Genomic DNA, 16449 nt, shown 5'->3' on the forward strand with positions numbered 1-16449 from the left:
TTTAGTATTTGGATACTTGGCACGAAATAGAGAAAATCTGCTTTGCTGTTGTTTTCATCAACTGCTAGGTAAGATCTGACCTTTTATGCCTTAATGATTTTTTTGTATACCTTCTTAAATGGAGCTTACCGAGGATAGCCTTGTAAAACAATATACAGTCTTATATCCAGAGCTTTTGTTTTACTTTGAAAAATGCTTTCAAAAAGCTTGGATTTAAAGCTATATGATTCTGAGAGAAAGGGACACTTGGCAAATTACAAATTTTTGGAAAAATTCTATGGATTGTGGTGAATGAGAGAATATTGCAACTTTTTGTTGTTACTCTTATTTTAATGTTTCATGCTTGGGATAACTTTTCTAGAAAAGCTGATTCTATCTCCACTTTCATGAAGCCTCCTTCGCTGTAATGAGTTTCATGATATATTTGCTTGGCTTATGACTGTTATGAGACACTGCTCCAAGATAGATTTGAATGCTTTTTATGAGTATGTGTGCCTTACCTTAAAAATTACTAAACAGGTATATTTTCTTTTCTTTATTAGTACCTCTACCAAAAGACATGAATTATTTCATGATCCTCATCAGTCATCTGTAAAGAGCACTTTTAATAGTATGAAACAATTATATAGGTCTGTCAGAGCATAATCAACCTGTATGTTGGTTTTGTTTAACTTGCTGATTGCGTCTTCCTATTTCTCAATTCTTTCTACTGTTTTCACCCTTTTGAACTAGCAGCCTGTTACGATCATCAGTCTTCTTCAGAGAATTTCAATTTTTTTTCAACCTTAATAACGTCCTTAAAGCATACACGCAAGTTTTTGTTGTATGACACTTATCGTGGAAGCAGGATGTTTGAATATATTGCTCAAATATTTTTCACATAATACTGAGTTCATTAAAATCTAACTCACTTGTAGACTTTGCATAGGTATGTACTGTCACTGTGCTAAAGAAAGGAACATAGACTATAGTTAAGGTTGTAAGGAGAAATTGATCATCATGTGTTCATTGTCAGAAATTGTACTGCAGGATACATTCCTTCAGCAGTCATTGATGTTTACTTTTCCATTTTTAGTTTCTTCTGTAAAATTTGATATGGAGGTAACATCTCATATGACACTTCCAAAACATTCATTTACATCTGCATTATAAAAAAAAAAAGCCTACAAACAAAGCCCCCAAACCTTATTGTGCACAAAATTACTAGTGTTCTTTAAAGAGTTGTTCTTAATTAATCATAGTTAGACATTATATCCCCCACCCTACCCTAACCCTGGTATATTGCAGGTATCTCTGAAAGTGCTGCTTTTATTATGAGTATATAACCATTGATAACTCTCTTTTGCTTAAATAAATAGCTCCAGCAAATCATTTCAAGATGCTATATAATGCCACTGAATAAGATTTACAAACATGTTCCTTTTTCAGCCACCTTCCTCTTTTAAAAAATCTCTTACCCTTTCAGTTTTTTATTTAGAATGAAGGGCTCACTGCCATCTTTAACGTATCGCAGAAAGTAAGCTTTTACTGCCTTCTCTTCTATGATAGTTAGTTTTAGAAAACTTTTTACCACTCCCTAATACATATGTCAAGAGAAAATATTAATATGAACCTATCAACATCTGTTGAAACAATTTTAGTATATGTGGAAAAGGAAATTAGAGGAACAAACGCTCTTGAAAGGAAGGAAATTTTGTTTAAGGGTTCTGGAGCAGCTTTAATTCAGTTCCATTGTTCCACATCAGTGTAGGACATGCAGTCCTATTTTTGATGTTTATCATCAATTGCTGCATGGAAGACTTGGACTTGCTGAACTCTTAACTTGGCAGGTAAATGAAGAGGAAACTCTGAGATACATTGAGGGGAAAAATGCAGTATTAACCTTAAAAATGCTGTTGATTATATATTTTGTGACTGATTATGTAAGCTGATTATGAAAATTCATTTCAGCAAATGTGTGCAATTAATATTATTGTAGACTATTATCAAAAGAAAACTAACAGTATAACTTATATTATGTGATTAATTTTTCCTTATTGGGCTTATTTCTTACTTCTTAATTGGTTGTATTTGTTTTTCCTTGCTTTTTTTATGCTTTTAGCTTTAAGGCCACAGTTAAGATGAATGCTATTTGAAAGCCTTCTTGCCCCCTTACATTCTTATTTCAATAACCGGGGGAAAAAAATCTATTTAGACTTAGTAATTCTCAGTTTGGTCACTGAAAATAGATTTTTTTTTTAATTGTTTTTTTTTTTTTTCTTCTGAAGTGGAACACAAGAAACAAGTGACTGCAGACCAGTTCTTGTACTGGATTTGCAATTTTTCCCACAGCCCATCATTCAGATGCCTCCACTTGTTTTGTTCCTTTCCCTGCACACCCCACTGCCAGTCTTCATCTGCCAGTGGATAAATGGGGTCAGTGACTGCAAAGGGTCAGCTTGAGAGATGGAAGTGTCCAGGAGGGAGCTGGCAGATAGATGCATAGATGTGACTTGAATATTGTGAAAAAAGTTGGTCTAGGGGTAAATGAGGTGCCTTGCTGTATGTGGTAGCAGACAGGCTCCCTGAGAGAGTAATAAAAGAAACAGTTTATCTTACAGCCTGATCCTCCAGATTCTTGTTGGCTGCAGACCTAGGAAAGAAAATTTGAGAGTAAACCTTCCACTTGTGTCACATAGCTGTGTAATCGCCAGGATTATTCAGTGCTGTTTTTTTATTTTTGAAAATATCACAGACTAAATGTTCTGGTTTTTAAGTCATAAAAAGTATTTTCATGATCCTAAGCAAGACATAAGACTCGTTCCACCAGTAAGTAAAGGTTGGTTTTCCTTCCTCTGAGGGCTCATTTCTGTTGTTTGCTACTTGAGAATATTGCTAGCATCTTCAAGATAAAAAATAGCCATCCTAGAAGAAATCACTAATCATAGAGTAGTTTATGTTGGAAGGCACCTCGAGAGACCATTTAGTCCAATCTTCTGCTTTAAGTAGGACTAACATCAAACATGGATCAGGTTGCTGATGGCCTTATCCAATCTAGTTTTGGAAATCTCCCAGTGATAAAGGTTATATGTTTTCCCCGGGCAACATGTTCCAGTGCTTATCTGCTCTCACCGAGAAGAATTTCTGTCCAACTCAATTTTCCCTATTACATCATGGTACAACTGCTACTTGTCCTGTAGTGTGCAGACCTCTATCTTGTTTCTCCCTAGTTGTCTCTGTTTCACACTGAGAAGTCCTATTTCTGCTTAGCGCTTCCTTGAAGAGAAGCTGTGTTGTACCTTTTGATCATTTTTCACTCCTCTCTGAAGATGTTTTTCAGTTCTACTATATTTATTTTAGTATAAACTTGTAGTCAATCTATGGTCTAACATAATGCTATAGACCAGCCTGTCCATAAAGAAACTTCGAGTTTTCATTCTTTTTAAGTAGTAGTTGCACTTTTTAGTCTCCTTATTTAATCTTTCAGATCCTTTGGAAGGATTTAAAAGCTCTATATAACTGTTATATTGTTATTGGACTGAATTCAAAAGCTGTTGCATATAAGTTTAAGCTTTTACCCTATTGCAATAGTGAATTTAATGAATTAACTATTCAAAGAGTTTTTCTTCTTTGTTTTTAGATATTTTCTCTTGATTTGTGTGTGCTTCCTGTGAGTTTTCATTAGCAGCTACCTGTTGGAGGATTTAGCTTAAGTCTTCAGTCATAATTTGGGGTACCGCTGACATAGGCTTCAAAAAGTATTGTTTCCCATGGACATCTTTTTATACCTTTAAATACTTTCAATCTCAGTCCTTCCATTAAAAGGCTAATCAGTGTGCAAATGGGTATGTACAAAAAAAATAGATCTATTTATAAACTTGTATAGCACCTTTCAAAATGCACCTGTCATGATTGCCTCCTATAGTGACTGCATATTCTGTCTGTTTTTGAAAAGTTTCTGTTGGAAAATGCATTGTTAATTACTCACAAATCAACATTTCAAATGTTATTTTCTGTATATATTGCTGTGCATTCGAAGTGAATATAGGAGACACTGCTAATGCTGTTTTAGCACAGCCACCAAATGATGCAATGACTGTTTTAAAGGATTAATTACCTGTATGACATTAGACTGTACATTTCTCAGATGAGTGCCGTAAAAACCAAGTATCTTGATATCGCTACTAGCTCTTATGACATGAAATTCGGTGCTGAAAGATGATGCAAGAGAGAAAAATTTCTGATTTTAGTATGTCTGTTTCTACCATCTGATGAATTTTAGGGAAGTGCAAAAGGAATAGAAGTATTATTTAGCAGCTGGAGGAACCATGTGGGAAAAAAACCCACCACCACCACCAGCAGAAAAAAAAAAAAACACAAAAAGATTATATATATCCAGCATTGGCTTCATGAAAGATAATCTTTGGTAACAATACTAGCTTAAGGTATTCTGATTTATCTTCTTTTTCCCTTTCTTCCCCAATTTGTTACCACACTGAAACATCTTTCCCCCTTACATGTGTTGACCCATCAGTTTTTCTGCTGCCCTGTAAAGATTGTGGAAAGGATCCAGCAGAAAAAGTGTCAAGGAAAAGAAGCCGGGGGGGGGGATTGTTGTTTGTGTCTTCCCTTTGCCCTGTTATCAGAGTTGTCCCACAGGGAGGTTTCCTAGTGTCAGTGAGTGAGTGCTGCATGGCCATGGAGGGTTGACAAGCAGGACATCAGTTCTTTAATCTGCTGTTACCATGGAAGACTTTGCCTTGTGGAACCAGGGCCTGGTGGAGTCACTAGGCACCTACGTCTTTACGATGTGTTTCATTCACATACAGGCAGCTCTGTTCTTAGGCATGCCCAAAGGTCCCACCACGTTGCTTAAGCCAAAAGCCTGTCTCCAGGATTCACAAAACAGATGTTTCTACATCTAAGATCCCTTAGAGCCAGATGCCACAGGTGTCCTTCAGATGTACAAAGTGTTACGCTGAAAACATTTTAGTTTCTCAGAAAATACACAAATTTCACTCAATAGCATGCTAGTAATAGAAATAGGAGAGTACGGCACTTCTTTCTGGAGAAAAACATGATTTATATACATTCAGTTGTGGTTTAGATGTTGTCAAGCTGATAGTGTTCAAACTTGCGGCTCTCTTTTGCTCTCTTTTCTTTTCATAGCTCTCCTTCTGGCAGACAAGTGTGGAAGAGACATTCTTTGCCTAAGTCAGGCCACTTTTAAGCTGAAAACTAAGTTTTTCAGCTTAAAAGTGTCTAGCAGAAAAGAAAGAGTGACTGTGGAGATAATGTCCATTACAGACCACTCTCAGTTCTGTTCCTATTCTTTCTTTTTTTGTGGGCTTTTTTTTTTTTGTGTTTTTTTTTTTTTTAATGCTTAAGCAAATCTCTATGTGTAGTAATTTCTCTAGCAGCCCAGAAATTTATATTTTTCAAGGCTAACGCTGCAGATTTCTATTAGTAGTTCTATATGTATGTTAAAAAATCAGCAGTTCTCTACCCATTCATGCTACTGGTGTAATTTCTGGAGAGCCAACTTCAAATGAATACCCTGTGATTTGACAGTGATCCATGAAGTTCTGTAGTTTATTGCAAAATATCCAGATTGCATTTTCTTCCAAAATACTTGGTAGATTTTTGGCAATTTACAAATCTGACATAAATTGTAGTGTTGGGATTATAATAGGTATTGATATATGGGAAGAGCTGCGATGCTTTCACTTTCAGTGGGTGTGCATTATTTATGTTTGCTCTTCTAAGCTTATGTACTACATTTTGATGAGGAGGTGATTTATTATATTAAATGTTTAGTATTAATATTCATCTGCTTAAATTTAACCATGGATAGTCATTAAATATGACCTTCTGATATCCCTCACTACTCGCATTGTCAGTAGAATACATTGTAAAGTATGTAGAAGACGTTTAGCACGATTCAGAATAAATTAAAATAGAATGATTTATAAGAAGATTTTGTATTAACTTCTGCTGGCTTAAAAAAACCCACACTCAACTGTGTTATAATAAAATATCCAAAAGAATATATTTCAGCAGCTTTTAAAAGTTTTTAAATATAAAAGCCAGTTAGCAATAAGGTAACAGGAAAGTTGGTGATCTAAGTAGAATTTTCATGTTAAAGTTAAGAAACCTTTTCATTTTCCTTTCAGTGTTTAGCTCCCTTACCTCTTCCGATCTAAAAGCAACTGAATATTTCCTTGAGAAGCAGAAAAGACATTAAAAATATTTTTACAGATATTATTAGTACTGAGTATTCATTTATTGATTTGCAGTTCCTGCTGTACAAATGGTGCAAAGCCATACTTGTGAAAGCTTCTGGTGCTTTGGTGCACTTCTTTCAGTGTCTTGGCACCCTCAGTTAATGTTTTGACATTCTTCATTCAATGTTTTTCTTTGCAATATGCTTTTATTGTGTTATTTTCTTCAAAGCATCTTTATTTAAACTACTTTTTATTTTTCTGTGACATGACAACTAAATTCCAGAAATACCCCCAAAATGCTGAGTTTCAACTGAACAGAGCACTAAGTCTCATGTAGAATGAAAGGCTATATCAATGCCTGATGACTGTTGACACGTGTTGAACTAGGAGAAGGAGATGATGGAGATTACGTGTGGCTCCATTCACCCCTGCTGATATGTTTGAGGCTGATTTGGAACATTGATATTCAGCTCTGATCAAAAAGTCTTCTTGGGTACAGAGCACAGATAGCCAGAGTTTACTGTAGTGTCTTTCATGAGATGGGTCTTAGGACCAACACAATTGTTATCCTTCTCTCATAGAAGCCATAGAGAATATAGACAAATCCAATATAGACATCCATGTTGATGGATGTTACGTTATCTGTTGAGACTTCAGTAAAATGCTGCTATTCTCACTTTTCTGTTAGTCACTTGTTTTCACGTGAGCTATGTTTAAGAGCATAACAGCCAGGCCACTTCAGTTCTAAGAACCACCTAGCCAAGTATCCTTGGGATACAAGGAGTTACTGGATGCTCCATAATTCTTGTAAACTGTAATTTCTTATTCACCTTTTCTGTGACCAGTGGAGCCGAGGCTCTGCTGGGACACCACGGGAAGAACCCAGACAAGGTGTTTATTCCTTTGGAGTCCTTAGTTTGGGTGTCTGCCTGCCACTGATTGCACCTGTGTTCCTCTGGGCTGGTGGAGACAGGCCTGGGATGGGTTGATGGGCCTGGGAGTATCCTGGCAAGGTATTATTTGTACTCCTCCTTCTGCCATTGTGTCTCTGGGCTCCTCTGTGGGTATGCAGATGAGTGTTATCACATAACCTGACACAGTTTCTGTTATAACTAAAACCTTGCCCGTTGGTAACATGGAGTTTTGCTTATCTTGTTTTCTATATAAAATGAATATCCGTTTGCTCAATGTACACCACTTTATGATTCTCTGCATTGAATTTCATCTGTCATTTTGTCGTTCAGCCTTCACAGCTCTTCACTGTCAACCTTGGCTTTTTGGTCCTGAATAACCAGGATTTGTGTGTTTCCTGAAGCAATCGCTGATGTTGTCTAAAAAGTCATTTTTTTCTATGTTGATGTGATATCTGTCCAGGCTGTGTGGAAGGAACTGCAGTTGGCCCATCGCTGTGGTGTTTCCTGCCTCCCACAATTTTTCCAATTTTCCTCAGCAGGTCATGGTTGCGGTTGCAATATAATCAGGCAAATGGTAGACAGTGTAGTTCTTACATGAGACTTTTCCTGTTTAGGCTAATAATTTCAAAGCATGGGAATTGTACTTATCTAACTTGAATTGTAACTTTTCCCTCGCGTATAACATCACTCCTCTACCAGTACAGCCTAGCTTGTCTTTCTGCCACTTTGTGCCTAAGTTTTAGGGAACTACTCATTGTTTCCCTTCTCTATCAAGCTTCTGCTTTATCTTTTAGTCTGGTATCTTCATCTGAAATCATGCATCCTCATCCCATCATTTTATCTTTTACTTTTAGAAACATGGGAACATTTGGTTTAATATTTTGCATTTAGCTGCCTTTTGAGTTGAAAGCATCCCAATATGATTTAACTGTTATGGTTTGAGAGTCGCCGGTCTGTTTTATCCTGTGCTTGGGGGTGTACAGTTTGGGCTTCAGCCCTACGGGGCATGTTGTCCCAAATGATGTCCTATTCGAGAACTATTTTTTTTTCCAGTCTTTAGCTTTCAGATTTTCTTGTAGCCACTTTAATTCTTAACGCCAGCAGATTGTTTTGATTTTCATTCAGATGGAGCTCATCCCTTCTATTTAATTTCATTTTTTCCTTAGTTAATGGATCTGAACACGTGGTCTCTTTACTGTTTTGTCAGACGCACACTGAGCCTTTGCCTTGCTTGCGCTGTTACTTGCTATGCATGTTAGACAGCATTTCAGAGAATAATATATCACCATGTAGTAATGAACGTCTTGCACAGTGCTTGAAAACTACTTTTCTGTTCTTGTGTCATTGTTATCCACATGAACCTCCCGTTATTTTCTGGGATCCTTATGGTGTCTGCCGAGTATGCAGGCAGCGGACAAGTTGCTGTGCAGTCAAGCTCAACTGTGTGTCTGAGAATCAAATGATCACCACTCATGACTGTATTTTTTCCTTCTAGCTGAAGTCAGTGGCCTTGAAGAGCTATTCTAACCCACTTACAGGATAATTTTTCCTCTTTATCTGCCTGATACTTTTAGCATTTAATTAAACAGCTCCAATTCCAAAGTAGCAATGCCAAAACTGTTAAAAAGGAGGAAGAAAGTCTTTTAAGAGGAGAGCATCATTGATGCATCCCTATCTTTGAGTCCTCTGATTTTGCCATTTTAGCTTCATCTGTGATTATGACCTGTTTGCCTTGCATACATACAGGATGTGCCAAGAAGACAGCTAGTCATGGGTCATACAAAAAAAATGGAAAATACACATTATTTCACTGATTGTCTAGCTGTGTTTCCTTAAAGGCATGATGAGCATTTGCCTTTACCTCTGAGGTTGGTTAATCTACTTGGTTTCTCTTTTTGCTGTTGGTATCTGGATTTAAGGATGGAAACTCTGGTGGTCCTTTTTTTATTATTTACAGCTGAGCTGCTACATCAGTGTTACTTCCTTTACTTTGATAGCTCACTTTCTTTATATAAACTAAGTGGCTTTTACACTGCTAATAATTTATATATGGTTTGTGCCTCCATCTCCATATAAATTCTTAACCTACTTGGGTTTGTCATCTTGTTTGACTGCTTAGCGTTTTAATCTGTTTAAGGTCAGGTTTTTGGTTTTGATTGTTTCCTTTACATGAAGATTTAATTCCTAAGCTATATACTGTCCTGTAACTTCAGTATATGGAACCAGGAGCTATAAGTATTGCCCCTCCCCAGCTGGCTTTGTAATACTACCTTTGGAACTAGCTGGTTTTTGTTTGTTTTGTAATCCAAGTTAAATATTAAGAGATTAAAATATTAGACTAATTAGGCGTTATTTGCAAGGCAATTTATAAAAAATAAAAAGGTTCTGTCGGCCTGTTTTTATCGCTTCAACCAATCACTACCTGACTTTTTAAGCCTAGCTAGACTTTAGATCTAAAAGAACTCTGTAAGCATTTCTGAAGTCATGCCCCAAAGGCCTGTTTTTTCGTAAATATTTTCAAGTTCTGTTTATACTATCAAATTGAAAAATAGACTAAAAGTATTTCAAGCATCAGAATATGTAGACACACTTATTTCTGTTGCAGTCAAATTCTCTTTTACCTTTTAATTTCCCACAACATTTCAATTCTGTAGAGAATATATAGAATAAAGTTGGACATTCACTAAGGTATGTTATTTGTAGTTAGTCTCTGGAGAGTTTTCTTAACATAGTTCTTATGTTCTTTGTTTGCTCATGCTCTGAAATGTATGGTCGCTTTTATAACCTTTTCATATGTTACAATTTTAACTTCAAGCTTTCTAAATGATCTGCTAACCTATTTGGTAACCATTAGGCCTTTTCCTCCTCTTTTGTATCTCAGAATTGGCTTATTCTTCCTCTTTTTTGCTTATTCTTCAAAACTGAATTTGAACCAAATCACAGATAAATGTTTTGTCTATTTTTGGAGAGATTCCTCTTTCTGATGTTTCTTCTCTGCACTATGGTTTTTTTGCTGATTTTTTGAAACATACTTCTTTAAAGAACTGCTCTGACTGTTTTAATTTTCAAGGTAGCAAGCCTTCATTTTCTTCTAAAATTTGTGCTGTAATGGTTTGGCTTGCGTCCTTCTACTTTCTGTTATATGTGCAAGCACAAAAACACAACAAAATTTCAGAAATCATTGGATCTTTCTGGTGGGATTTGTTGGGGTTTTTTTGGTGTGGGTTTTTGTTTGTTTGTTTGATCATTTGATTTGGTTTGATTTTCTTTCCTGTTCAAAATTAGATGGGTCTTAAGCCTGAGATTTTGGAACAATATTTTCTATGAAGATTGTTATAAGTCAGTACTTATCTGTGGCCTTTCTGTGTACTAGATATTAAATGCATAAAAATGCCTTTTCTGAAATTGTTCTTGTTTTCATTGTTGGGCTGAAGAACCAAAAATTCATCAAGCAAAACTACCTCGAATCTTTATTCTGTAATATTTTTTGTTGTGACAATAAAGCGTTGTACTGTAGTTTGGAAATGCAATTATGTTTTAAAATAATGATATGGAAAAACATGTGATCATGAAGTTCTTCCTGAACAAAAATATGGAAAGTATCTTAATTTCAGAAAGCCTTGATGGTATTTTTGCTTTCTGCTTGTCTGCTATTACTTCTGAAAATCTCTTTATATGTTAACATTCCAACAGGTTTTTTTATTTGAAAATTACTTATTTTGGTACTGCAGTAAACACACAAAGCATGTTTTCATTTCTTTTACTAGCATTATATTAATACACAGAAATAGAAAACTTTCTTTTAGAATGTTTTTCTTCCCTTTTCTCTCTGTTTGTCAGCCAATTTACAGGATGTTATTTTTGTGATATTTCTGAAACTGCTCTGAATTGAAATTTCTGTATTGAATTGAGAAGGGTAAGGTTTTTTTAATGTAGTGAATTGTATTGACTATAGTGAAATCCGTATGCAACATATCTGACTATTTCTTTCAGAGATTGTAAATGAATACCTAAAGAAAATATTTAAAAAACATTAATAAGTAACATAAATTTCCCTGTGGTTTAGGTCTCTTCTATGTGTGGATGTACTCCAAAAAGTGCATTTAGGTTTATTTTTTTGTCTGTTTGTTTCGGTTTTTTGTTAGGCCCGGCGCAGAGAGGTTTTTATCCAGGAGCGATATGGAAGATTTAATTTGAGTGACCCATTTCTGGCTCTTCAGAGAGACTTTGAGGCAGGTGCTGGTGATAAAGAAAAGAAGCCAATATGCATGAACCCTCTGTCTATTTTAGAAGCTGTTATGGCTCACTGCAGGAAAATGCAAGAAAGAATGTCAGCTCAGTTGGTTGCTGCTGAAAACAGACAAAAGAAGGTATCCTGCTACCAACTTTTTTTTCTTTTCCATCTCATGATTTATTCTTTCACGCTATGTTTTTAATTTGCATCTTTGTCTAACTTGGTTATCATTATGAGTGTTAAAATGTTATCACTTAATTGTCATATACAGTGAGGTGCTCATTTTCTGATGATATTTTGTGTGTACACCTCATTCATTCCATGAATTTAGCTCTACTTACGGAATAAATGAAATATAACCATTACAAGTTGATGCACAATATAAGTGGATAGCTCAGCATGAGCTGAGAAAGCATCATCACAATATATTTTTAAACCAACACCATTGAAGCCTAGAGGAGCTACTGTTATTTTTGTTCTAAGCTAAATTGCATAAAAAAAAATATTTGCTTTTTATATTAGGAGACTCTTTCATAAATCAATAAAAATAAATTCTAACTCTCAAAAATACTCTTTTGCATATTTAGAATATTTGCTGTAAAGAGAAAATTATTTTGGAATAAGTATGTTGCAAAAAAAGTCTCATATTGAAGATAAAACAATGTCATTTTGAAAGTGAATGGTTGGTTGGTTGGTTGATTGGTTGCACATATTTCACTCATATGCAAGCCATACATTCCTAAAGCATAGCTAAATGTGAATATGTTGGGGAGGGGTTTCTGAGAGGAAAGAAGAGAACAGTAGTATACTAGACTAGTCTAGACCAGGTATTTTTGAATAATTAGAAAATAAATGCTTGCTAGGTGTTGAATCATCCTCACTGGGTATAAGATGAATAGAACGCCTTCAACAGCTGTGAAATAGCTTTTTGGTGACAGCTTTATATTGATGCTTGAAAAAACCCACCAGACAATGCTAAGACAATTAGCATAAGATTGATTTTGGTAGTAACTGCTCTTTGGGAAATAGTATGCACACAAAAGTACTGGAAGTATGCTGGAAATACATGCTTAAATTAAGCCAGCAAACCTTTTCTTGTTTTCTTAGACCTGTTGTTTAGTTTAGTTTAAGCATCTGTGCACTGTTAAGACTTCAGAAAAACAGATGCTACATTAAAAAAAAAGTATAATACTAGACTGTATGTATGATATGTAAGTCTTAAAACAGTGTAATGGCCTATGTAGTGAACTGTTACTTACACTGACCTAGCACTTCTTTTTGAGGACTCTTAAATGTAAATTTTCTTTTTCATATGCTTTTTAAGTAACTTGAGATTTTGGGAAGAGATAATCTCAGCAAAGAAAAGAGCGAGTAAGCTTGCTTATTCTGACTGAAGAATTATATTTGGAGAGACCCTCACACATCTGCCTGGAGAATTGGATTAATTTCTTGTTTCAGTGCATGGCCACAAGTCTCTCGTTGTACCTAAAATCTTCATCTGTCTCTAGGTTTTAGTATATGGACAGATACATGCATGTAAGGTGGGCTTACGTACTGAGAATATGTCTCAAAGTCAGGGTATTGGTATTTAAATTCCATTTTTCTCTGTTTTTTGACCCAAGTTTATCACCAAAGTCTATATCTACAAATCTGCACAAACAGAAAGGGATGCTCTTGTCTTTTGTTTCCTAGAAGAATATATGAGAGTTTTTTCATTAAATCTTGAGTAGTTCAATCTTAATTTATTTTGCAGTTTGATTCTTACCTTGAGAAGTATCTAAACCTCTAGTACACTCAATTTCAAAGTCTGTGACTTTCAAGCTAAACTTTAAAGCACTATGCTTGAAAAAAACGTGTTGCTTTGAAAGTGTGCCATTATGACTCTACCGTCTTTACTCCTTGCGACAAATAGGAAATTTAAATAACACAGAATTTGAAAACAAACCGGATGGTGTTGAACAACTGTGTGCATAGCTCTGCAGAGCTTACACTTTCCTCTTTTAAGCCAACTACAAACGCTATTTGGACAGGGCACCCTCTTAAACCCCTTGGGTTTGTGGCAACAGATGACGTATCTCTCAACCGTTTCCATTCATTCACAAACCATTCATAATTGCCCACTTAGAAAATGTACTTTAGCAGTACAGTTCTGAATTATTATTTCTGTATCGATCTGTGTGTAACTGTGAAGCAGAACTGACGAGGCTAAACCAACAAAAAGAGTACAGGAGAAGGAATTCTCAGCGGTTTCTCGGGGATTTTTTTGTTTGCTTTTTTTAATCAGTCATTCGGATAAGCCATATAGGAAGCTACTGCACCAGTATGTGATGGAAGAGTAGGAAGAAAGAAGCATTTTTTTTCTTTTTTTTGTTGTTTGACTTGTGCAAAAGTTTGCTTGGGGAAATAGGAAGCAATCTGGGTTGCATTACTAATAGTAGGTATTTTGTGGAATGGTGAATTAATATATATTTTTCCAATACTTTTCTAGAACAGAGTCTTTGAATAAAAGCATAATCAGCAGGCAAGATGAATTAGAGATGACTATATGAATGAGAGAAAAAATTATTCTTATCTGTTATCTGCATGTAGTAGGTAGTTTTTTGATTCCAGCTTATAACATAGTTTATACATCACTGATGTCAGTGAGACCTTCTGCTGTTGGTAAGTACGGGAAGATATTTGTGCCTCTGCCAAAAAGTGGGCATGATGGACTGTGCATTTCAACTCTAGTCTCCTTCAGTCTGAGGAAGTCCTAAAACCTAAACCTTTCATTTCTGGGCACAAAATTCTTTTGGAAAGCTCATCTCTTGCTTTTGTCTGGTTCCTTTACTGAGAAGAGGACTTTCTGTGATGTCTTATGTCTAATTTCTGAAGAAAAGGTAGCTTGTCACTCAGCAGTCACAAGCATTTAATCACTTTGGGGAGTCTCTGTGTTGTCAATGGAGGAAAGTAGATGGTCTTACCTGGTTTCTGAATTGCCCTTCAGAGATGTCTGTCGTTTTGCTTGCATAATGCTATAGGCAGTTGGGTTAGATATCACAAATCACTTTCCTAGGGCAGATAGGTTCCTTTTAGGCATACTCTCAAAAGTTACAATATCAATGTCAGGTTAATACTAATTTATGTTGAAAGTCTCCGTCTTGTTAAAGAGAACTTTTCTCTGTGCTTTCTTACAGTTGGAAATTGAAAAATCCCAGTTACAGAATCTTGAGCTGGAGCACAAAAAGCTATCTGCTCGTCTCGAAGAAGAACGTGGAAAGAACAAGCATGTAGTATTGATGCTAGTGAAAGAGTGTAAGCAGTTGTCTGGCCGAATTGTAGAGGAAGCCCAGAAACTGGAAGAAGTGATGTCAAAATTTGAAGAGGAAAAGAAAAAGGCTGCTGAATTGGAGGAATCTCTTGCAGCTGAGAAACAAAGGAGTACACAAATGGAAGCTCAAATGGAAAAGCAGCTGTCTGAGTTTGACACAGAGAGAGAGCAGTTACGTGCCAAACTTCATAGAGAGGAAGCACACACCAGTGACCTCAGAGAAGAGAGAGATAACATGATCAAAATGATTGAGCAACTAAAAAAGGAGAATGAAAGTAAAGCTAATCTTTCTCTTAAAAATAAAGATAAAAATAAAGATAGGAGTTTTGTTTCTGTTTCTGTTGAAACAGAAGCGCCAAGTTCAAGAACTGTTGCGTGCCAAACAGATACTGTAGTGATGGACAGTAGCACAGAAAATGTTAAGAAGTTGCCTTTAACTGTATCTGTAAAGCCTTCTACAGTGAACCCCCTAGGGTCTGGCAATACAAAAATGAATGTGTGCACCAATGCAGCGTTTGTGAAGCCTGTCATTGATAGGCAATCCTCATCTGGTGAGCTTGTCCCTCCCGCAACTCCTGTTCTTGCGCAGAATCAAAACAGAATTGAGGAAAACGGACCGAGTACAGGCTCATCACCTGATCTACCAAGTAGCACTTCCCCTTTTTCAAATAGTACTTCCCTTTGCACCCCTGCAGCACCGACTGCCGCAGCTCAGAATTCCTCACTAACCTCCTCTATGCACAGTTTGCATTCACCATCTGCCAACACTACCGGGCATCCAGGCCTAAATCCACGAATCCAAGCAGCCAGATTCAGATTTCAAGCAAATGCGAATGATCAAGACCAAAATGGAAACACAACCCCAAGCCCTCCCTCAAGGGACGTGTCCCCTACTAGTCGTGACAACCTAGTTGCCAAACAGGTAGCTCGGAATACCGTTACCCAAGTCCTTTCCAGATTTACAGGCCCTCAGAGCAGCGCTCCGTCGCGGCCGGTGGCGTCACAGTCAGTGGAAGTTGGCACTTACCCCCCAGTCGGTAAAATGAGTTTAAAGACTCCCAGCGTATCGAGAATTGACAGAGGAAATCCTCCACCTATTCCTCCTAAAAAACCAGGGCTTTCTCAAACTCCTTCTCCACCACACCCACAGCTTAAAGTTTTAATGGATAGTAGTCGATCCCCAAACACAAGTGCAAAAACTGACAGCAAAACAGTGACCTCACCTCTTTCAAGTTCACCACAAGGAATCAGGGTAATAAATGAGGAAATTATTTCTAAGTCCTCACCTCAGCTGCCACCAAAACCTGCTATAGATTTATCTGTGGCACCTGCAGGCTGTGCCATACCAGCCATAGCCTCATCTCAGGTGGGTGCCTGGCCTTCCCACTTCCCTGGACTGAACCAACCTGCATGTTCAGAAAATTCCTTTGTCATTCCCACCACCATTGCCTGTAGCTCCTCCATAAACCCTGTTAGTGCTTCATCCTGTAGACCATGTGATTCAGACAGCCTCCTGGTAACAGCATCAGGTAAAGGGATTGATATGCTACAAACTGTCTCCCTCTAAAATAATGTTTTGGTTTTCCTATACATCTCTCTTTTGCTTTATTTATCTTCTTATACCTTTCTCTTTTTTGCTTTCTAAAAGCTGAAATTTTCATTTGTACTTTTTCCAGATTCCAGGGGTATGGGAATTCTTTTGCTGATTTAGTAATGTCATAAATTAGTTTACTTCTTCAAGGAGGTCTCCAAATTGAAGGCTTTTTTTTAAGGTACAGGACTAATGTT

General features: G+C 36.6%; 1 protein-coding gene across 1 annotated transcript in view; it reads left to right on the forward strand.

Moving 5' to 3' along the window:
* The window catches only part of CTTNBP2 (cortactin binding protein 2), a 91330-nt gene that overhangs the window by 27542 nt on the left and 47339 nt on the right, over positions 1-16449 (forward strand). Inside the window, exons 3-4 of the mRNA XM_086610296.1 lie at positions 11263-11487; positions 14528-16190. Of these exons, the coding sequence (XP_086466422.1) occupies positions 11263-11487; positions 14528-16190 (1888 nt within the window). The remainder of the gene's footprint in view (positions 1-11262; positions 11488-14527; positions 16191-16449) is intronic.

This window comes from Tauraco erythrolophus, chromosome 4 (genome assembly GCF_009769465.1).
Source record: "Tauraco erythrolophus isolate bTauEry1 chromosome 4, bTauEry1.pri, whole genome shotgun sequence".
In the NCBI taxonomy this organism is placed as follows: Eukaryota; Metazoa; Chordata; class Aves; order Musophagiformes; family Musophagidae; genus Tauraco; species Tauraco erythrolophus.